The 15,684-nt window shown below is 47.0% G+C and overlaps 1 protein-coding gene across 1 annotated transcript in view; it reads right to left on the minus strand.

Annotated features, from left to right (window-relative positions):
* The window catches only part of AGBL4 (AGBL carboxypeptidase 4), a 1,405,329-nt gene that overhangs the window by 127,127 nt on the left and 1,262,518 nt on the right, over positions 1-15,684 (minus strand). Inside the window, exon 7 of the mRNA XM_057530807.1 lies at positions 9,880-9,969. Within this exon, the coding sequence (XP_057386790.1) occupies positions 9,880-9,969 (90 nt within the window). The remainder of the gene's footprint in view (positions 1-9,879; positions 9,970-15,684) is intronic.

The raw sequence follows: 15,684 nt of genomic DNA on the forward strand, positions 1-15,684 counted from the left end.
TTCGCCGCCGAAGCGGCAGTCGACCAGATGCCCTAATTTATTTGTTGGTCTTCATATGAAAGCTGTAGTTTGTCAGTAAACAGGCAGGGTAATGATGCCAGGCACCCTTGTTAGGGGCTAGTAATTGCTTAATCTGTCCACTAATTGACCCTGGCTCCTGGGGCAGCGCTCCATCAAGGAGCCAGCCTGTGCTCAGGGCCTGGCCGTGCTGCCTCAGAGGATGCCTTCTGGAAGCGGAGGAGCTCATTGTGAGCCATTCTCCTTCACAGATGAGCAGATTAATTGGGCTGCCGATTAGGCAGCTAATAAAAGGATGAGAGGAAACAAAGCCAGACCGGAGGCTGCAGCCACCCAGAGTGAGTATGGGGCAAGGAAAGCAGAGGTTTTGGACTCATTTCTTGGCTTGAGGTGAGATACTGTTCAACAGGAATCTTTCCTATCGATCAGGAAACCGGGAGGCGATCTTCCACTTGTATTTAGTGTGGGAGGGGGTGGTAAGTGAAGAGGAATATGAGGAGAAATGTCAGAGAAAGTCAGAGTGGAGAGGAGATGCCATCCCCCACTATGGGCCAAAGCACGGCATGGACCGAGGAAGCAGAGAGCGTGTGGACTTGGGGACCTGCCTGTGACTCTCCACTGGTTGTTAGCTTTCTCTGACCAGTTTCCTCGTCTTGATATAGTGGTAACAACACCTAATCTGGAAGACTGATGTGAGACAGGGTTAGAACCCCTGCATTTTGACTGCCTGACACAGCACCTGAACACTGTGATGTGCTCTCATAAACTCACTCAGATCAAAGGTTGAAAGGCAGTGGGGTAGTAAAATAACAGAATGCAGTTTAGAACCAGGAGTCCTTGTCTGTGAAGTTGACTGACTATGGGATTTGGGGACAAGGATACTCAATTGGAGAAGCCAACAAACCAGCAGTTAGAGAACCGGGGTTCTAGTTTTGGTTCACTGATAAATTTAGAAGAAAGAATCCAGGGATTCCCAAGGATGCAACCCACACCAACAGCCTATGATTCCATCTACTTCATTCCTCTCCCCCAAAGTAGCAGAATCCTCATCTGTTAAGTGAGGAGAATAATCTCTCTCCTGCTGGGAGACATAATGCACCCCCTTAAGATCAGTCTCTGCCCCTTCAGTAAACAAGTTTGCAGGTCCTTTCCTTTGAGCTGATGTAATCAGGAAGGTGGAAGAAAGCAGGGCTGGAGGCTAGAGAGGCTGGAGGAGAAGAAGGAAAAGTGGCAGAGGATCTGAAATGAAAGCTGGGCTGCAGACCTCACTGCCCTGCCGACCTCGCCTGGCCACGATGACCCTCGCCAGGCAAACCACAACTGAACATTCATTACTGTTATTTCTCCCAGTATACTTGGTTCAGCGCAAGGCACACAGCAGGTGCCTAATAAATGCCCATTGGTAGATTGGTCCCAGGAATTCATTCAACCTTAACAAAGTACAGTAAGTCCCCAACATTCGAACCTTCAAGTTGCGAACTTTCAAAGATGCGTACGTGCGTTCGAATGTCCAATCACATAAGTTAGTTCACATGTACACTGTCATGTGCGTGCATCCTCTACAAGTGGTTGTGCTTTTGTACTCTACTGTACAGTACTGTATAGAGTACAGTAGTACAGTGTCTTTATTTCAAGCTAGATCTCCAAGAGATTGACTTCATTGAACTCCTTGCTGTGTAACATGAGGAGCTTACTAATGAAGACCTGATGGAACTGGAGGCCCACAGAAAGGACAAAGAGAGACAAGAGGAAGAAGAAGTAACTGAAGAACTGAAGAGATTCACGACACAGGAAATGGCAAGGGGATTTTCTTTATTTGAGGAGGAACTGTTAGTTTTTGAGGCACAGGGCCCGAATGTAGAATGGTACATGAAGGTTGCAGCAACAGTTCAGAATGCAATCCAGTGCTACCATGTCATCTATGATGAGAAGAAAAAGAGCTACTACCCAGACATCACTGGATCATTTTTTCAAGCGGGTAAACAAAATTGAATCCAGCAAGGAACCAGAACCTGTGCCATCAACGTCAGGTGTGAGTGAAATTGCAACTTGCCCTCCATCTCCTATTGCTGACGATCCTTCAGTTCTACCATCTCCCACCTCCTCTCCCTCCTCCAGTCAGTAACTCTTCTTGCCTGTTCACTAGATGCCAGCCCCTGGATGCCAGCTGCTGTACTGTACTACTGTACTTTTCAAGGTACTGTACTGTAAGATTTAAAATGTTTTTATTTTTTGCATTTGTTTGTTATGTATTATTTGTGTGAAAAGTATTATAAACCTATTACAGTACAGTACTATATGGCCAATTGTACCCAATTGTGCCAGTTGGGTACCTAGGCTAATTTTGTTGGACTTATGAACAAATTGGACTTACGAACGTACTCTCGGAACGGAACTCATTCATATGTAGGGGACTTACTGTAGAGGGTTAGTTGTGCTGATAATCACTCATTCCACAAACATTCGCAGGGCCAGGTCCCTGCCATGAGCTTGGCATTCCAAGATGCATGAGAGGTTCCTGCTCAGAGGGTGCATGGAGAGAAAGCAGCTCCCACTGTACCCACTGGCAAAGGCTCTGGTGGGAACAGCACAGGGAGCTCTGGGAACCCAGGGGGCTCCTGACCCAGCCTGGGGGTCAGGAAGCGGCCATGGCAACTTAAAGGATGAGTAGAGTGAGCCAGACGAAAGGGGTGCCAGGGGACGGTGTCCCAGGCAGGGAGGATCTTACACAAAGGCTGGGAGGTGAGAAAGAAGGCAGCCTGTTTGCTAGAGCTCTTCAATTCAGGAGGCATAGCTTCATAATTAAAGGCACAGACTCTGAGGGACTTCCCTGATGGCACAGTGGTTAAGAATCTGCTTGCCAATGCAGGGGACACGGGTTCTGTCCCTGGTCCGGGAAGATCCCATATGACACGGAGCAACTAAGCCCGTGCTCCACAACTACTTAGCCCATGTGCCTAGAGCCCATGCTCCGCAACGAGAAGCCACCGCAATGAGAAGACCGCACACCACAACGAAAAGCCCCTGTACCGCAACAAAGAGTAGCCTCTGCTTGCCGCAGCTAGAGAAAACCTGTGCGCAGCAACGAAGACCCAACGCAGCCAAAAAGAAAGGAAGGAAGGAAGAAAGAAAAGAAAGAAAGGAAAGAAAGAAAGGAAAGAAAGAAAGAAAGGAAAGAAAGGAAGGAAGGAAGGAAGGAAGAAAGGCACAGACTCTGAAACTGGACTAGGTGTGTGGTCTTAAGCTCTTGGTTCCTCAGTTTCCTCATCAGTTAAGAAGAAAATAATAATAATAACTACCATGTGGGTTATTGTGAGGATCTCAGTGAGTTAATATAAGCAAAGTGTCTGGCACATAGGAAGTGTGTTGTTTACTCATTGCTCTTATTTGGTTTGGTTGAAGGTGTGAGGGTGGGAGGATGTTGAGAGAGAAGCAGGAGAGGTAAGTGGGGACTTGCCAGTCCTGCTGAAGAATATAAAGGGCACAGGAGAGCCATTGCAAGGTTAGGGTCAGATCTGGGCTTTGGAGAGTTTCCCCTGGCTGCAGCATGGAATGTGGTTTGGAGCAAAGTTATAATAATGGACAGATGTCCTGAAGGATGACAAGGTGGCAGTAGGGGGACAGACCTAGCAGAGTGCCAGCAAACATAAAGAGGCTTGCAGTCAGGAGCTAGGGTCTGACATGGTGGCGACCTGCAGGGGCTCTGCAGTGACCAAAGCCCAGAGAGTCACGGGGAAGCCGCTGATGGAGGGGAAGCCGTGTGGATAGATGATGACACTGATGACAAGACTATTTGCCTACCACCCCCAGGAGCATCAATAGTCTTGGCTTAAATCACACAGTCTTGGGGAAAGGTGACACCAAAATGACTGAGATTAAGTTTCTGGCCCCCGGCAGAATGCGGCCTCAAAATGGAAACTGAGCTCAGTTTTAGACAAGTAAGGAAAGTTATATTTCCAGTACCTCTGAGTTTGGGGGATTGAGGCTTGCATCTGCTGTGCAAATCTGTTTTCTCTCCAGGCTGTGAGCTCCAGGAGGGCAAGGACAGCTCTACATTTTTATGATGATTTTGTCAGTGCCCACTCAGTCCTCAATAGATACATGAGAAAGGAATGAATAAAATATGGACCGGTGATGGGCACTGTACGTTCAGTAGCTGGATTGACCTGTAATTACACTGGCTCTGTTTTGCAGACAGGGAAACAAAGTCAGGCTGGTGACATCACTTGCTGAGTGTCTCACAGGGGCCTGGCTGGGATTCAGGTCCACTTCTACTGGCTTCAGAGTGGTGCCCTTTCCACGAAGCCAAGACGGAAAGAGCCAGGAGTCTATTTGCATGTGATTTGCAGGATGATTTGCATATACGCTTACATGATTTTTCTCTAGAGAGTTCTGTATAAGGTTTACTGTTGCTGTTTCTGGCTAATAGGCAGAATACTGCAATGGGAAGAGGCCAGGCTTGAAGCAAGACAGTCGGCTGGGGTCTCTGCTGGGCTCAGAATGTGGGTCACGTGGCAGGAGCCACTCTAGACCCCACCCTGACTGTGTACCAGGCCCCTGTCTGCCCTCAGCTGAGCCCAAGGGCCCCAAATTATGGAATCACAGGGAGTCTGGCCCTGCAGAGCCTGAAGTTCACAGAGTCTAAGTTCTTACCCTCTTATCCCCAACTCTGCCCATTTCACAAATGAAAGGACAAGTTTGGGGGAAGCAAAAGGCCCCGTGACAACCCCTTAGGGATCTAGTTTCAGGCATCTGTGAGGCTGTATGGGAGAGAGGGGGGAGGGGAAGATGGAGAACAGGTGAGGGATAGAGGAAAACAGAGCTGGGGAGGGGAGGGAGGAAGGGGCATTGGTCACCACCGCACTGTGGGAAATGCTAGGCTGTGCTGGGTCCTGGTGTCCTGGTGGTTGTGAGTGTGTGTGTGTGTATTCCCCCCCTCCTCTCCCTGCCCGCACAGGACACCCCTGAAGAGTGAGCTCCCAGAGGGAGGGCCTGGTGGGCCCCTTGGCACGTTGAGCAGGGCTCCCTGAATCCTCACAGCAGCTCCTGGAGGACCACATTGCTGCCGCATTTTATAGGCAGAGAAACAGGCTGCGAGAGTTGAGGACTTGCCGAGAGAGGGTCCCCAGCGCGGAGGTGAAGTGGTAGGATTCTGACTCAGGGCTGCCCAAGTCTAAAGCCTCAGCGATGCACACGCCCCTGCTGTCTCCTGCGGGTGGCGCACCTTCCAAGGTCGTGTTGCATACGCGTGGGCTTAACTGATTCATTTACGAACTGTCTGAAGGGGGCAAGCACTCTGCAGGTGGGACTTTTCAGTGAGCCATGTCCCAACAACTCCAGGAAGCTTCAGCGCAAGAATATTCACTCAACCGGAGGTCGGAGATCTAACGTGCAGTCCCGGCCAAACTTCTGACGTGCTCCGTGGTCTCCCTCGTGGGTAAACGAGGAGGGTTCAGCTAACGGCTCTTTTGGGAAGGAGGCGAGGAAGGCAGGGCACGTGGTACAGGAGTCACATGCCTGGGTTTGGGCTCCCAGTAAGGATAAGAGGAACCATCCTGGGCACCTACAAGATGCTCCATTAATGCTACTTCCTCCCCTACGAATAACACTTCTTCAGTGCTTACTGCATTCCAAGTACCATCTTAAATATTTTATGGTTATTAACTCATGTAATCTCCACAACAACCCTATGAGGCAGGATCCCTATTATTATTTCCCTTTTGAGATAAAGGGACTGAGGCAAGGAGACGTTATAGGATATCCCCAAGGTCATCCTGTACTAAGTGGAGGAGCTGGGCTTCAAATCCAGGTGGTGTAGCTCCAGAGACCCAGCTCACACACACTCTGCTACAGAGCCACGTGGGAGTGACCTTGACCTCCCACGCCGTAGTTGGAGAACAAGGACAGTTTGGCCTCACAGAGGCCAGGAGTGGGGTTGGGGGCAGTAGAGGGTGACTGACAAGCAGCCGTCTCCCCAACATGCAGAGCCTTGAGGAAGTCACAGCCCGGCCCCCCCGAATGCCACCCCCGCCAGAGCTCTGCCACGACAGGACTTCACTCTACTCCCAGCAGCAGATGCATCAGCAGCTCGGCCATGAGAACCGAGGTCCCCGCCAGATAGGGATGACCAGGTCCCAAATGTGTGTCCTCCACTCAAGGTCACTGAGCCAGTTAATGGGGAAACAGAGTTCACAGAACCAAAGGTACCTCGGCAATCAACCTTCCAGGCCTTAGACCCACCCTCTTGCCCTCCCCAGAACAAGGTGGGCTGGGGAGGGGAATCCAGCTGAGGGCTGGGTCTGGGGAAGAAAGCCCCAGCTGAGCCCCAAGGGGCTGTGGTCTGGGCTGTCCCCAGGGGGCTGGGAGGCCCTTGGGGAAGACCATGCCTCAGTTCCTCATCGGCAAAGTGGGGGAAACCTGCCTGTCTTGAGCTGCCTCGGGAAGGGTGAGTTGTGTGTCTTAAGTGGCAGTTACAGAGATAGGGACAGAGGAAGACCAGGATTGGGGCGATGGGTCCCGGCGTCACATCCGCCATGAATTAGCTGTGTGGTCCTGGGTAAGCCACCTCACTGCCCTGAGCCTCCCTGGTCTCATGTGTCAGATGTGCTGGTTGTGGTGGGGTGGCCAGAACACTGTGCTCTTCCAGGCGGGAAGCTTGGCCCTTTAGTGCTTCCTGTCTCCCAGGGGCCAAAGGCACGCACAGGCTCGGGAGAGGCAGCTTCAGAGCCCCCTCCTGCCCTTTCCTGGTTACGTGAACTGGAGGCTCCCCTTTCTGAACTCAGATTTAGCATCCCAGAGCCAAGACAGCGTTTGTTCCTCACAACAGCCCATGAAATGGACAAGACAATGCACATTTTACAGATGTGGAAGATGACACTCTAAGATCCAGCCCTCGGTCTCAAACAGTAGGTTTAAAGGGAGAGCAACAAATATAAATCAAATGCATAACAAATCAGGGCCAAAAAGATGACCATTGGGTAACCCACAATGCAGGCACGAAGCAGGGGGCGGAAGGGAGTGGGCCAGGGGGCCCACAGCAGGTACTTGAAATGAACCTTGGGAGATGAACAGTATATGCCAGGTGGCAAGGAGTGGTCACAAGACCTCCTAGGCAGAGGGGCAGCAGATGCAAAGGCCCAGTGGTGGGGAGAAGAGTGTCCAGGGATTAAGTTGTGTGGAGCTGGGATATAATGAGGCCAAGGCCCCCCAAGAGCCACATCATGGAGAATTGTGAGTGTCATGCCAAGGAGTCTGGAGTTGATCCTGAGAAGGTAGTGGGAAGGCATTAAAGCCTCTGCCAAGGAGTGAACATTGACTGAAAGCCTCAGTGATAGACAGCACTGAGTCTATCGATAAACTCAGCACCATCCAGACTCCTTTTTGGGGAAAGCAGGGTCAACAGAGAGAGCACCTGAGAGCTTCTCGGCTTCTCTGTGCCTCAGGCCTCCTCTGTAAAATGGGATAGTGACCCTGCCCTCTGTCTGCTGCCCACAGAGGGGGTGGGCACGGGAGTTTGGGCTCCCAGGGATGAAGTAGCGATGGTAAGGCTACTGTCTTTTCACAAACAAGGACAAAAGAGTTGCATCTGATCAGCTGGGGAACAGGCTGCTGCCAAGTTTAGTAACTGACAGATGGCTGCCAGTAAAGGAGTTGGTACAAACAGGAGGGCCCTGCGAGAGGTTATTGCAAGGACAGTGCGGGGAAGACGGAGGCTGGAAGTGAGAATGCCAAGGAGGCAGCTAAGGTGGCTGGAGCGGGGAGTTGAGACGCCCCAGCCATGCCTCTGATGAGTTGCTTGTCTTTGGGCCATCACTTCCTCTCCCTGAAGCTCAGGCTCCTTGTCTGAAACCAAGAGGGAGGAAGTGGTGCCTAACCACAGCCTTGTAAGAATACAAACGGGGAAAATAAGACCCATATGTGTTTGCAGAGTGCCTTATAGTTTACAAAGCAGATTACCTGCTTCATCTTCTCAGATCCCATGGGGAAGGGGGTGACATCTGTTGAGGGCCTACTGTATGCCAGGCACAGGACTGGGTATTTGTTTACATTCATCTCATGCCAGTTTCATAACAGCCTTTGCAGATACATATTGATATAATAATTTATTTTACATTTGAGGAAACCGAACTGCTAGGAAGAGGCAGAGCCAGTATTTGACCCCAAGACTGACCAAGGGCAAATCACTGATACTGCCACGGCAGCATGCTGCCTTGCTCAAGTTATAGAACCTCTATGGACTTTTTCATATCCCTTTGACCTTATGGTCATTTTGAGACTAAAATGAGATAAATTACTTAACCTCTCCAAACTTCGGTTTTCTCATATGTAAAAATACAGTTAATATTAATTCCTATGACATAGAAAAATTAATATAATCAAAATGAAGCCAATAAATTAGATTAAATCAACAAAATAATTAACATAAAATATGTAAAGTGCTTAGAACAGTGCTTGGTTCGTACATAATATCATGTATTTTATATATAATATACCGACTAGATAGGTAAAAATGCAAAAGTATTGGTGAGGATGTGGGACAGTAGGAGTTCTTAGACGTTGCTGGTGGCAGTGTCAAGTTGTATGCTTTGGAGAGAAATTTGGAAATACCCAGTAAAGTTGAAGATGCACACATCCCATGACCTAGCAATTGCATTCCACAGTTATACACCCTAGAAAAGTATCTGCACACGTGCACAAGGTGACACCTATGTATCACATTTGTGTGATACGAATATGACACATTTGTATCAGCATTGTCTGTAAGAAAAAACACTGTAAACAACCTAATGGTCCATCTTCAGGAGAATGGATAGGTAAGTTGAGGTATAGACAGACATGGGATAGAATACATGATGAAAACAAGTGAATGACAGCTATACAAGTTCCAATGTATACAGAACGATACCATTTTTATAAAGCTCAAAAACATGCAAAAATAAAAAATACATTGTTCAGGAATGCTTACATGTGTAGTAAAACTGTTAAGAAGGACAAATACAAAATTCAAGCTGATGGTTATTTGTATGAGGGGGAAGGAAAGACAGAGGATTTAAAAGGAATAGATAATATTCAGCTTCTTAAGCTGGTGGGAACTTGGGCATTCATTAAATTATTATTTATATACTATTTATTGAAAATATTTATATTGCTGACTAATTGAATATATATGTATATATATATACATGCATGTATATATACTGCTGACTAAATATATATTTTATATGGATTAACTACTTAATAATAAATGAAAATTCAATTACAAACAGATACATTTGAGAAGAGAAATTACCTCTTATTTACCTCTGGTTGTCTGATATGAAGCATGCATTCCTTCCCATGGTTGGTACACTATTTCAAAAGCTGTTTGTTAAGTGAATTATTGACTGAACGAATAGATAATTTTCAATTCTTACTTCCCCAGTCCACCACACTTCTGCCAATATATGAACTGACCTGGGGCCAGAATTTTTGTTGTTGTTGTTGGTGATGGTGGGTGGGAGGAGGCCAGATTTATTTTTTTGTAAACCACTGGAGACATGTAAGACAAAGCTAGGAAGTGTAGACGACTCTATGACTCTCATCCTCAATCTAGCACATACAGGAGAACTCTACCTATTCATTTATCCATCCACACATCCATCCATCCATTCATTCATCCATTCTTCCATGCATACGTGTAGTCGATGAACATTTAGTGAAACAAATACTAATGGAGATCAGGTGTAGCCTCTTGAGAAGTGAAGTAAATTCTCATCCAAGATAAGGACTCTGCATGTGACCATACTGTCCCAGAGACCATCACAGTGCCCCAGATGGATGTGCGGGGGAGACACGGGATGCCCTTGAGATCTTGCAACTCACCTTGACACACAAATGAAGACGGTGTTTCCCCTGGGTGGACTCGTCCTGTGATGAATACCACCTTTTGCTCTGCCCCCTCCCGAAGGTTGTCTGTAAGATAAAATGGAAGTAGGTTACTAAGGAGGACAGCTGAGACGGGCAGTTGTTATGTGTGTGGGGGGGAGGGGCAGGGAAAGGGTGCTTTACATTTATCTCTTAAATCATTGGCTTAAAACCACTAATTGTATTATGTCCCTGGTTACCCAATATTAAATAACTACATTTCTGTTCTTCTGTGCAATTGATCATATTAATATTACAATCAGCTGAAGAAGTCATAAGAGCAACATCAAATCCCAGATCCACTGACCATGAAACTAGGCAAGTTATGTGTCCTTTCTGAGTTTCAATGTGTTAATCTATAAATGTGGATAGTTTCTTCAGAGGGTTGCTGTCATAATTTAACAAGCTTACATATTGCCTAGTACACAGTAAAAATTTAGTAAATGATGGAGTAAAAAAATGTAGCTATTTATATTCGTAATAGTAGCAGCTGCCATTTAAATAGCACCTTCTGTGTCGGGAACATTATATACATTATTTATAATCCTTACAGAAACATGACAGTTAATACTTCTTTTACTGAGGCAGAAACTGAGGCTCAGAGAGGTTATATAACTTGTTCAAGTTCTACCTACACAGCTACATAGGGTAGAGCTGAGATTAGAATCCAAGCCCTCTTTGGCCTTGATGAAGTAAGAGGGACCAGATTTCTCTTTCACCTTAAGCAACTAGAAGATTGGACAAAATATACAAAACAACTCATTTCAGACATTGAACAAGAGTCAGTGCAAGACTAACTCATGAGAAAAGGAAAACTAATGAGGCATGCCCCATGACTGCCCTGGTTTTTTGCCTGGAGGCCCACCCCAGACCAAAGAGCAGAGAGGGGTATCCTCAACAGAGCGTGGAAATCTCACTGAGATTGAAGTTCAGGTAGTCTGAACCAGGTGGTGGTTGTGGGGAAACTCTGTATATTTCAGAGAAGAGGGAGCTCTGTAGAAAAAGAGTTCCAGGAATCCATAAAGGGGTCCTCATGAGTCTTTGCTGGGTCCCAAGATGTGCATATACAGGGTGAATCTCCATGATGTCATGAAAAAATGACCAGGGAGCTGTGAACTGCACATTCTCAGGGCTCTCACAGGGCTAGGAATCATTTGAACTCCCACCTCCAAAGTGGAAGTCTGCATTGATCATTCAGGGCATTTGGTAGAGAATCCAGAAGGGCCATGCCTTAGTGGTGGGGTTAAACCACCCAAGACTCATTCTAACAAAAATTTAAAATAAATCTCAAAAGGATCAAGCTGAACAACAACAACAACAAAATTGACCGCCTGCTATATAAAGTCCAACTCTCTTTAAAGGAAGACAACAAAATCCAGATATTCAACAATGTATAATTCACAATATTCATCACCCACTAAAAGTTATTAGACATACAAAGAAGTAGAAAATTGTGGGCCAAAGTCAAAGCCCACACTCTTGCTGCCTCTACAGAAGTCTCATTTGTATAATAAAGTTTAGCATTGTGCAAATATATTATTAGACAAAAGCAGTAGCCAAGAGTGACATTCCTAGAAAGGAGGGGCAGGAAGAGGGTGCTTAGCCATGGGCAGAAGAAGGACTGATTGACACAGAACAGAACAATGACCTGAAGGAAATTCAGACATGAACACTGAGAGGAGTTGGATTAAAGGATCCCATCTACATTAGAGGACGATCTGGAGGGAGAGGGGAGGCAGAGATCATTAACTGGCTTTCTGCTTCTGAAATGCTAGGACAGGTTATTTGAATGTGATTCATGATCCCAACAATTGATGCACCAAGTCAGAGACTAAAATTAAAATAAATAAATAAATAACGCTATTATACCTGGATCTGGAAGCTTAGGACTTGCCTGGTCTATTGGGTGACCAGTTTTGAGGTCACTGCTTCCCTAATATTAGGTCCCTATAAGACAGCAAAACATATAATGAAGCCAAAATGCATACTTGAGAACTCACTCTGTGCTCGGCTCTATGCTAATCACCTTTAGGAGCAAAGGGAGAGAGAGAAGGCTCACCAGCTCTTAAGAAGTTTATGGTTTAAAAGAGAAGTTAGATACCTGAACATCTCCTGGACTGAATACAAGCTCCTCAAGGGAGAAACTGTGACCTTCATGGTGTACGTTTAATGATTTTCCCAGGACTCTGTGTGGAAAGGTGCTCAGGAACTGGCTATTCAATTAATAAGTAAAACATACTCATATAGATCCTGGTTTATAAAGAAATTTAGACACACACTATCTTATTTAATCTTCATCATGCCTCTGTGAGGTGGATAGTATCAACTCCATCCTCCAGGTGAGGGAACTGAGGCTCACAGAAGGAGGGGACATGTCCAAGGTCATGCAGTAGCAGTGGCAGAATCCCAGCCCAGTGCCCCATTCACTACCCTGTCTGTCTCCTCCTGGATCCAGTAACAGCAGTATCAGATTCTACATCTACTGTGTTTCCATCTACAATGTACACAAGGGAGTTTGGTCTCATCCCTTATTGCTGGTGGGAGTTGAGCTATGTCTTAGTATTTATATTGCTTTTTCACTTAAAATACAAAAAACAAAATGTCACCAAGCCCTTTTAAAACACACTAACACTGACCCCATCTATCCCAGCAGCGTAGAAATGAAAAATGACATTACCGAGGTTTCAGTGAAGGCTATCATTATGGATGTGTCCCCCGACCTGGTATCAACTCAATTGCATTCAGCATTTCTGCTGACCACGGGGAAATGCAAAATGGGCATTCTATTTGCACACTAATTTTACTGAGCCCCTGCGTCTTCATAAAATGATAACGTGGGGCTAATAAAAATCAAGCATCTCGGGTGCTAATATAAGCAAATGTTGACGCAGGCAGGTAACAAATTGCTTTGTCATTTAGGAGGCTGTAAAAGAGCATTATAATCATCTTTACGCAAAATGGATGGGTCTCCTTTGCTTAGCTTTTAGCTTTCATTTGCAAAATCAATTTAAGGTAATGTAGCAGCTCTGAGGTGGTGTGACATGGGACTTCCGCTCCCACCCCAATCCTGTTACCAAATCCTCAGACTCGCGCAAAGCCAAGTAAACGTATTCTTGGTGGAGACAGCAGGGATGATGAAGGAAGTACGCTTGAACAAAGCCAGGGTGGTGAAGAAGCCGAACAATGAGCCCAAGAAAAACATATAAGGGAGGGTAAAGCTGGAGGCCTTGGAGGGAGGCATACTCAGGGGTACAGGGCACCCTCAAGTAGAACCAGGACAGCCATACTGGGCTCCCCAGTTAACAGAAGGTGTTTGCAGTCAACTGTATTTTGTGTAGCATCCCAACTCACACACACACACACACACACACACACACACACACACACACACACACGAGCACTCCTTTGATAGAGGGATAATGTCCCTCTATCAGCCACCATTTCCTTGTTCACAAAATATTTCTTAAGCACCTATTAGGTGGCCAGGCACTAGCTATTATTATCTTCATTTTACAGAAAACCAAGGCCAATAGACATTAAGTGACTTGCCCACAGCTAAAGGCTGGCAGAGCCGGAGTCCCCACCCAGGCTGTCTGACTCCACCTGTGTTCTTCCTCTACGCTTCTCTGCCTCTTGTGAAGGAGGACAATGACATTATCCAGTTCCAATAGCAACTAAGTAGTATTTATTCAGTACTTACTCCGTGCCAAGCACTTTACATGTATGATCATAATTTTCACGGCAACCCAATGAAACATCTACGATTCTTACCTCTGTTTTTAGGAAACTGAGTTCTGGCAAGGTTAAGTGACTTGTCTAAACCTGCATAAGTAGCAAATGTTGCAGGGGGGTGGCCAGGATTAAACCTACGTCTTTTTGAGTCTCAAATATACGCTCTTAACCACTGTGTCATATCGCCTCTTGGAGATTAAATGGGGTCCTTGTGGTGGTTTTAAAAAATACATCCACAAATTCTTCATTAATCTCCTCTTTTCAAGAGGTGAACTCCCTCCCTCCCCTTCAGCGTGGGCTGGCCTTAGAGACTTGCCCTAACAAATAGCTTACTACAGAGGCGATGGTGCTTGGCTTTTGAGATTAGGCTATAAAAAGACAGTGGCTTCCATCGTGGATGTACTTTCTCTCCGTCTCATCACTCACTGTGGTTGCCTTGACTTGCGGACACTCAGGCAGCCTGTGGAGAGGTCCCCCTGGTGAGGACTGTCCCGCCCCAGATGCCTGCAGCCCTGGCCCACAGCTTACTGCAACCTCATGAGAGACCCTGGGCCAGAGCCAGCCAGCTAAGCTGCTCCCACATTCCTGACCCACAGATACAAAGAGATAATAAATGTTTGTTGTTTTAAAAATGCTGAATTCTAGAGTACTGTGTTAGGCAGTAATAGATAACTAATTAATCCCACTGGAGATGGCTGCACTTCCCCTAGTTGACTGTAGAACTTAAGAAACTTTGCATCTCGTCTATTGATGCTGAGCCTGAGTGAGGACCAGAGCCACAACCTTGGTGTCAGGATGGAGGGAAAGCCTCCATCGATCTGGTCAATTGTCCGTGCAGTGGACCTGTGGTTGGCGGAGGTACCAGCCAAGATGCCAAGAGGCCCCAGAGAGCACCAGCTGGGCCCTCTGAGGACACAATTCTCCCAGAAGTTTACACGGTCAGTTTTGTCTCCCTATCTCTCCTGACAATAACTTGTCACAGGGAGTGAGGTATTCTGTGCAGGAAGAAGGGGCGGGGACCTGGGAGGGGAATATGGAATGTTACAACAGAAGGATTTTTTTTTTTTTTTTAACAGAGAAGACTTTTTCATTTTCTTGACTGCATGACCCCTGAAGGCATCACAAAGTCAGGAAAATGCCCTCCTGTTGGTTTCCATACCGGACCAGTTGCAGTCTTGCCTATCACACTCTGAGGCCCGAACAGGTCCACACTGCCACCAAGCTGGAGAAAAGGAAATCCTGGAAGCAACAACCGCACGCTCTGGACCAGAGCAGCCCTGTCACCGGCCTCCCTGTGTTGGCACCATCCTTGCCAGCCCATCCTCTGCCCAGCCACCAAAGAGGCCTTTCCAAAACGCAAATGGGAGCACACCACGTGCCCTCTGCTTACAACCCATCGGCAGCGCTCTGCCGTCCTCCTCCGGGCAAGCCCAGCCTCCTGCATCTGGCATCGCCCCTGTCTCTGGTAGCTGGCGGCCCCCTCGCCCCTCCAGCCCCTTCCACAGGCCCCAGCCCCAGCTACTCTCGGCAGCTCCGCAAGCACGAATGTTCTCCCCACACCTCCACACCTGGGTGCGTGCTTGTCTCTCTGTCTAGAATGCCAGCCCCCAGTTCAGCTGTCTGGCTCACTCCTGCTTAGCCTTCTAGACTGCTCGGCTGTGCCTCCCCTGGGAGGGGAGGGAAGAAACTAATATTCCTCCAGGACTGGTCCTAGGCCACCCCTGGTGTTACTGTTGTGTTGTATCTGATTTCATCAGCAGAACAATTCTGTCGTTTTCCCTACAAAATACATCACGTTAAAGGTAGTATGAGGAAATCACTCTGTTGCCGATACTGACAATAAAGAGGGAATAGGAGCTGTGAATTGTATAAGAACATGCTCCTGGTGCAGGATTTCTTGTATGTAATTTTATGAGAAAATGTAGGTTTAGGAGGCATCGATAGAGCTTTCTTGAAGGCATTGGAGAACCAGTGAATGTATCTGGGTAGAGATGAGACTTGCTGAAAGCAAAAACACCAAGGGCTGGTTCA

The sequence above is a fragment of the Balaenoptera acutorostrata genome, chromosome 1 (assembly GCF_949987535.1).
Source record: "Balaenoptera acutorostrata chromosome 1, mBalAcu1.1, whole genome shotgun sequence".
Lineage (NCBI taxonomy): Eukaryota > Metazoa > Chordata > Mammalia > Artiodactyla > Balaenopteridae > Balaenoptera > Balaenoptera acutorostrata.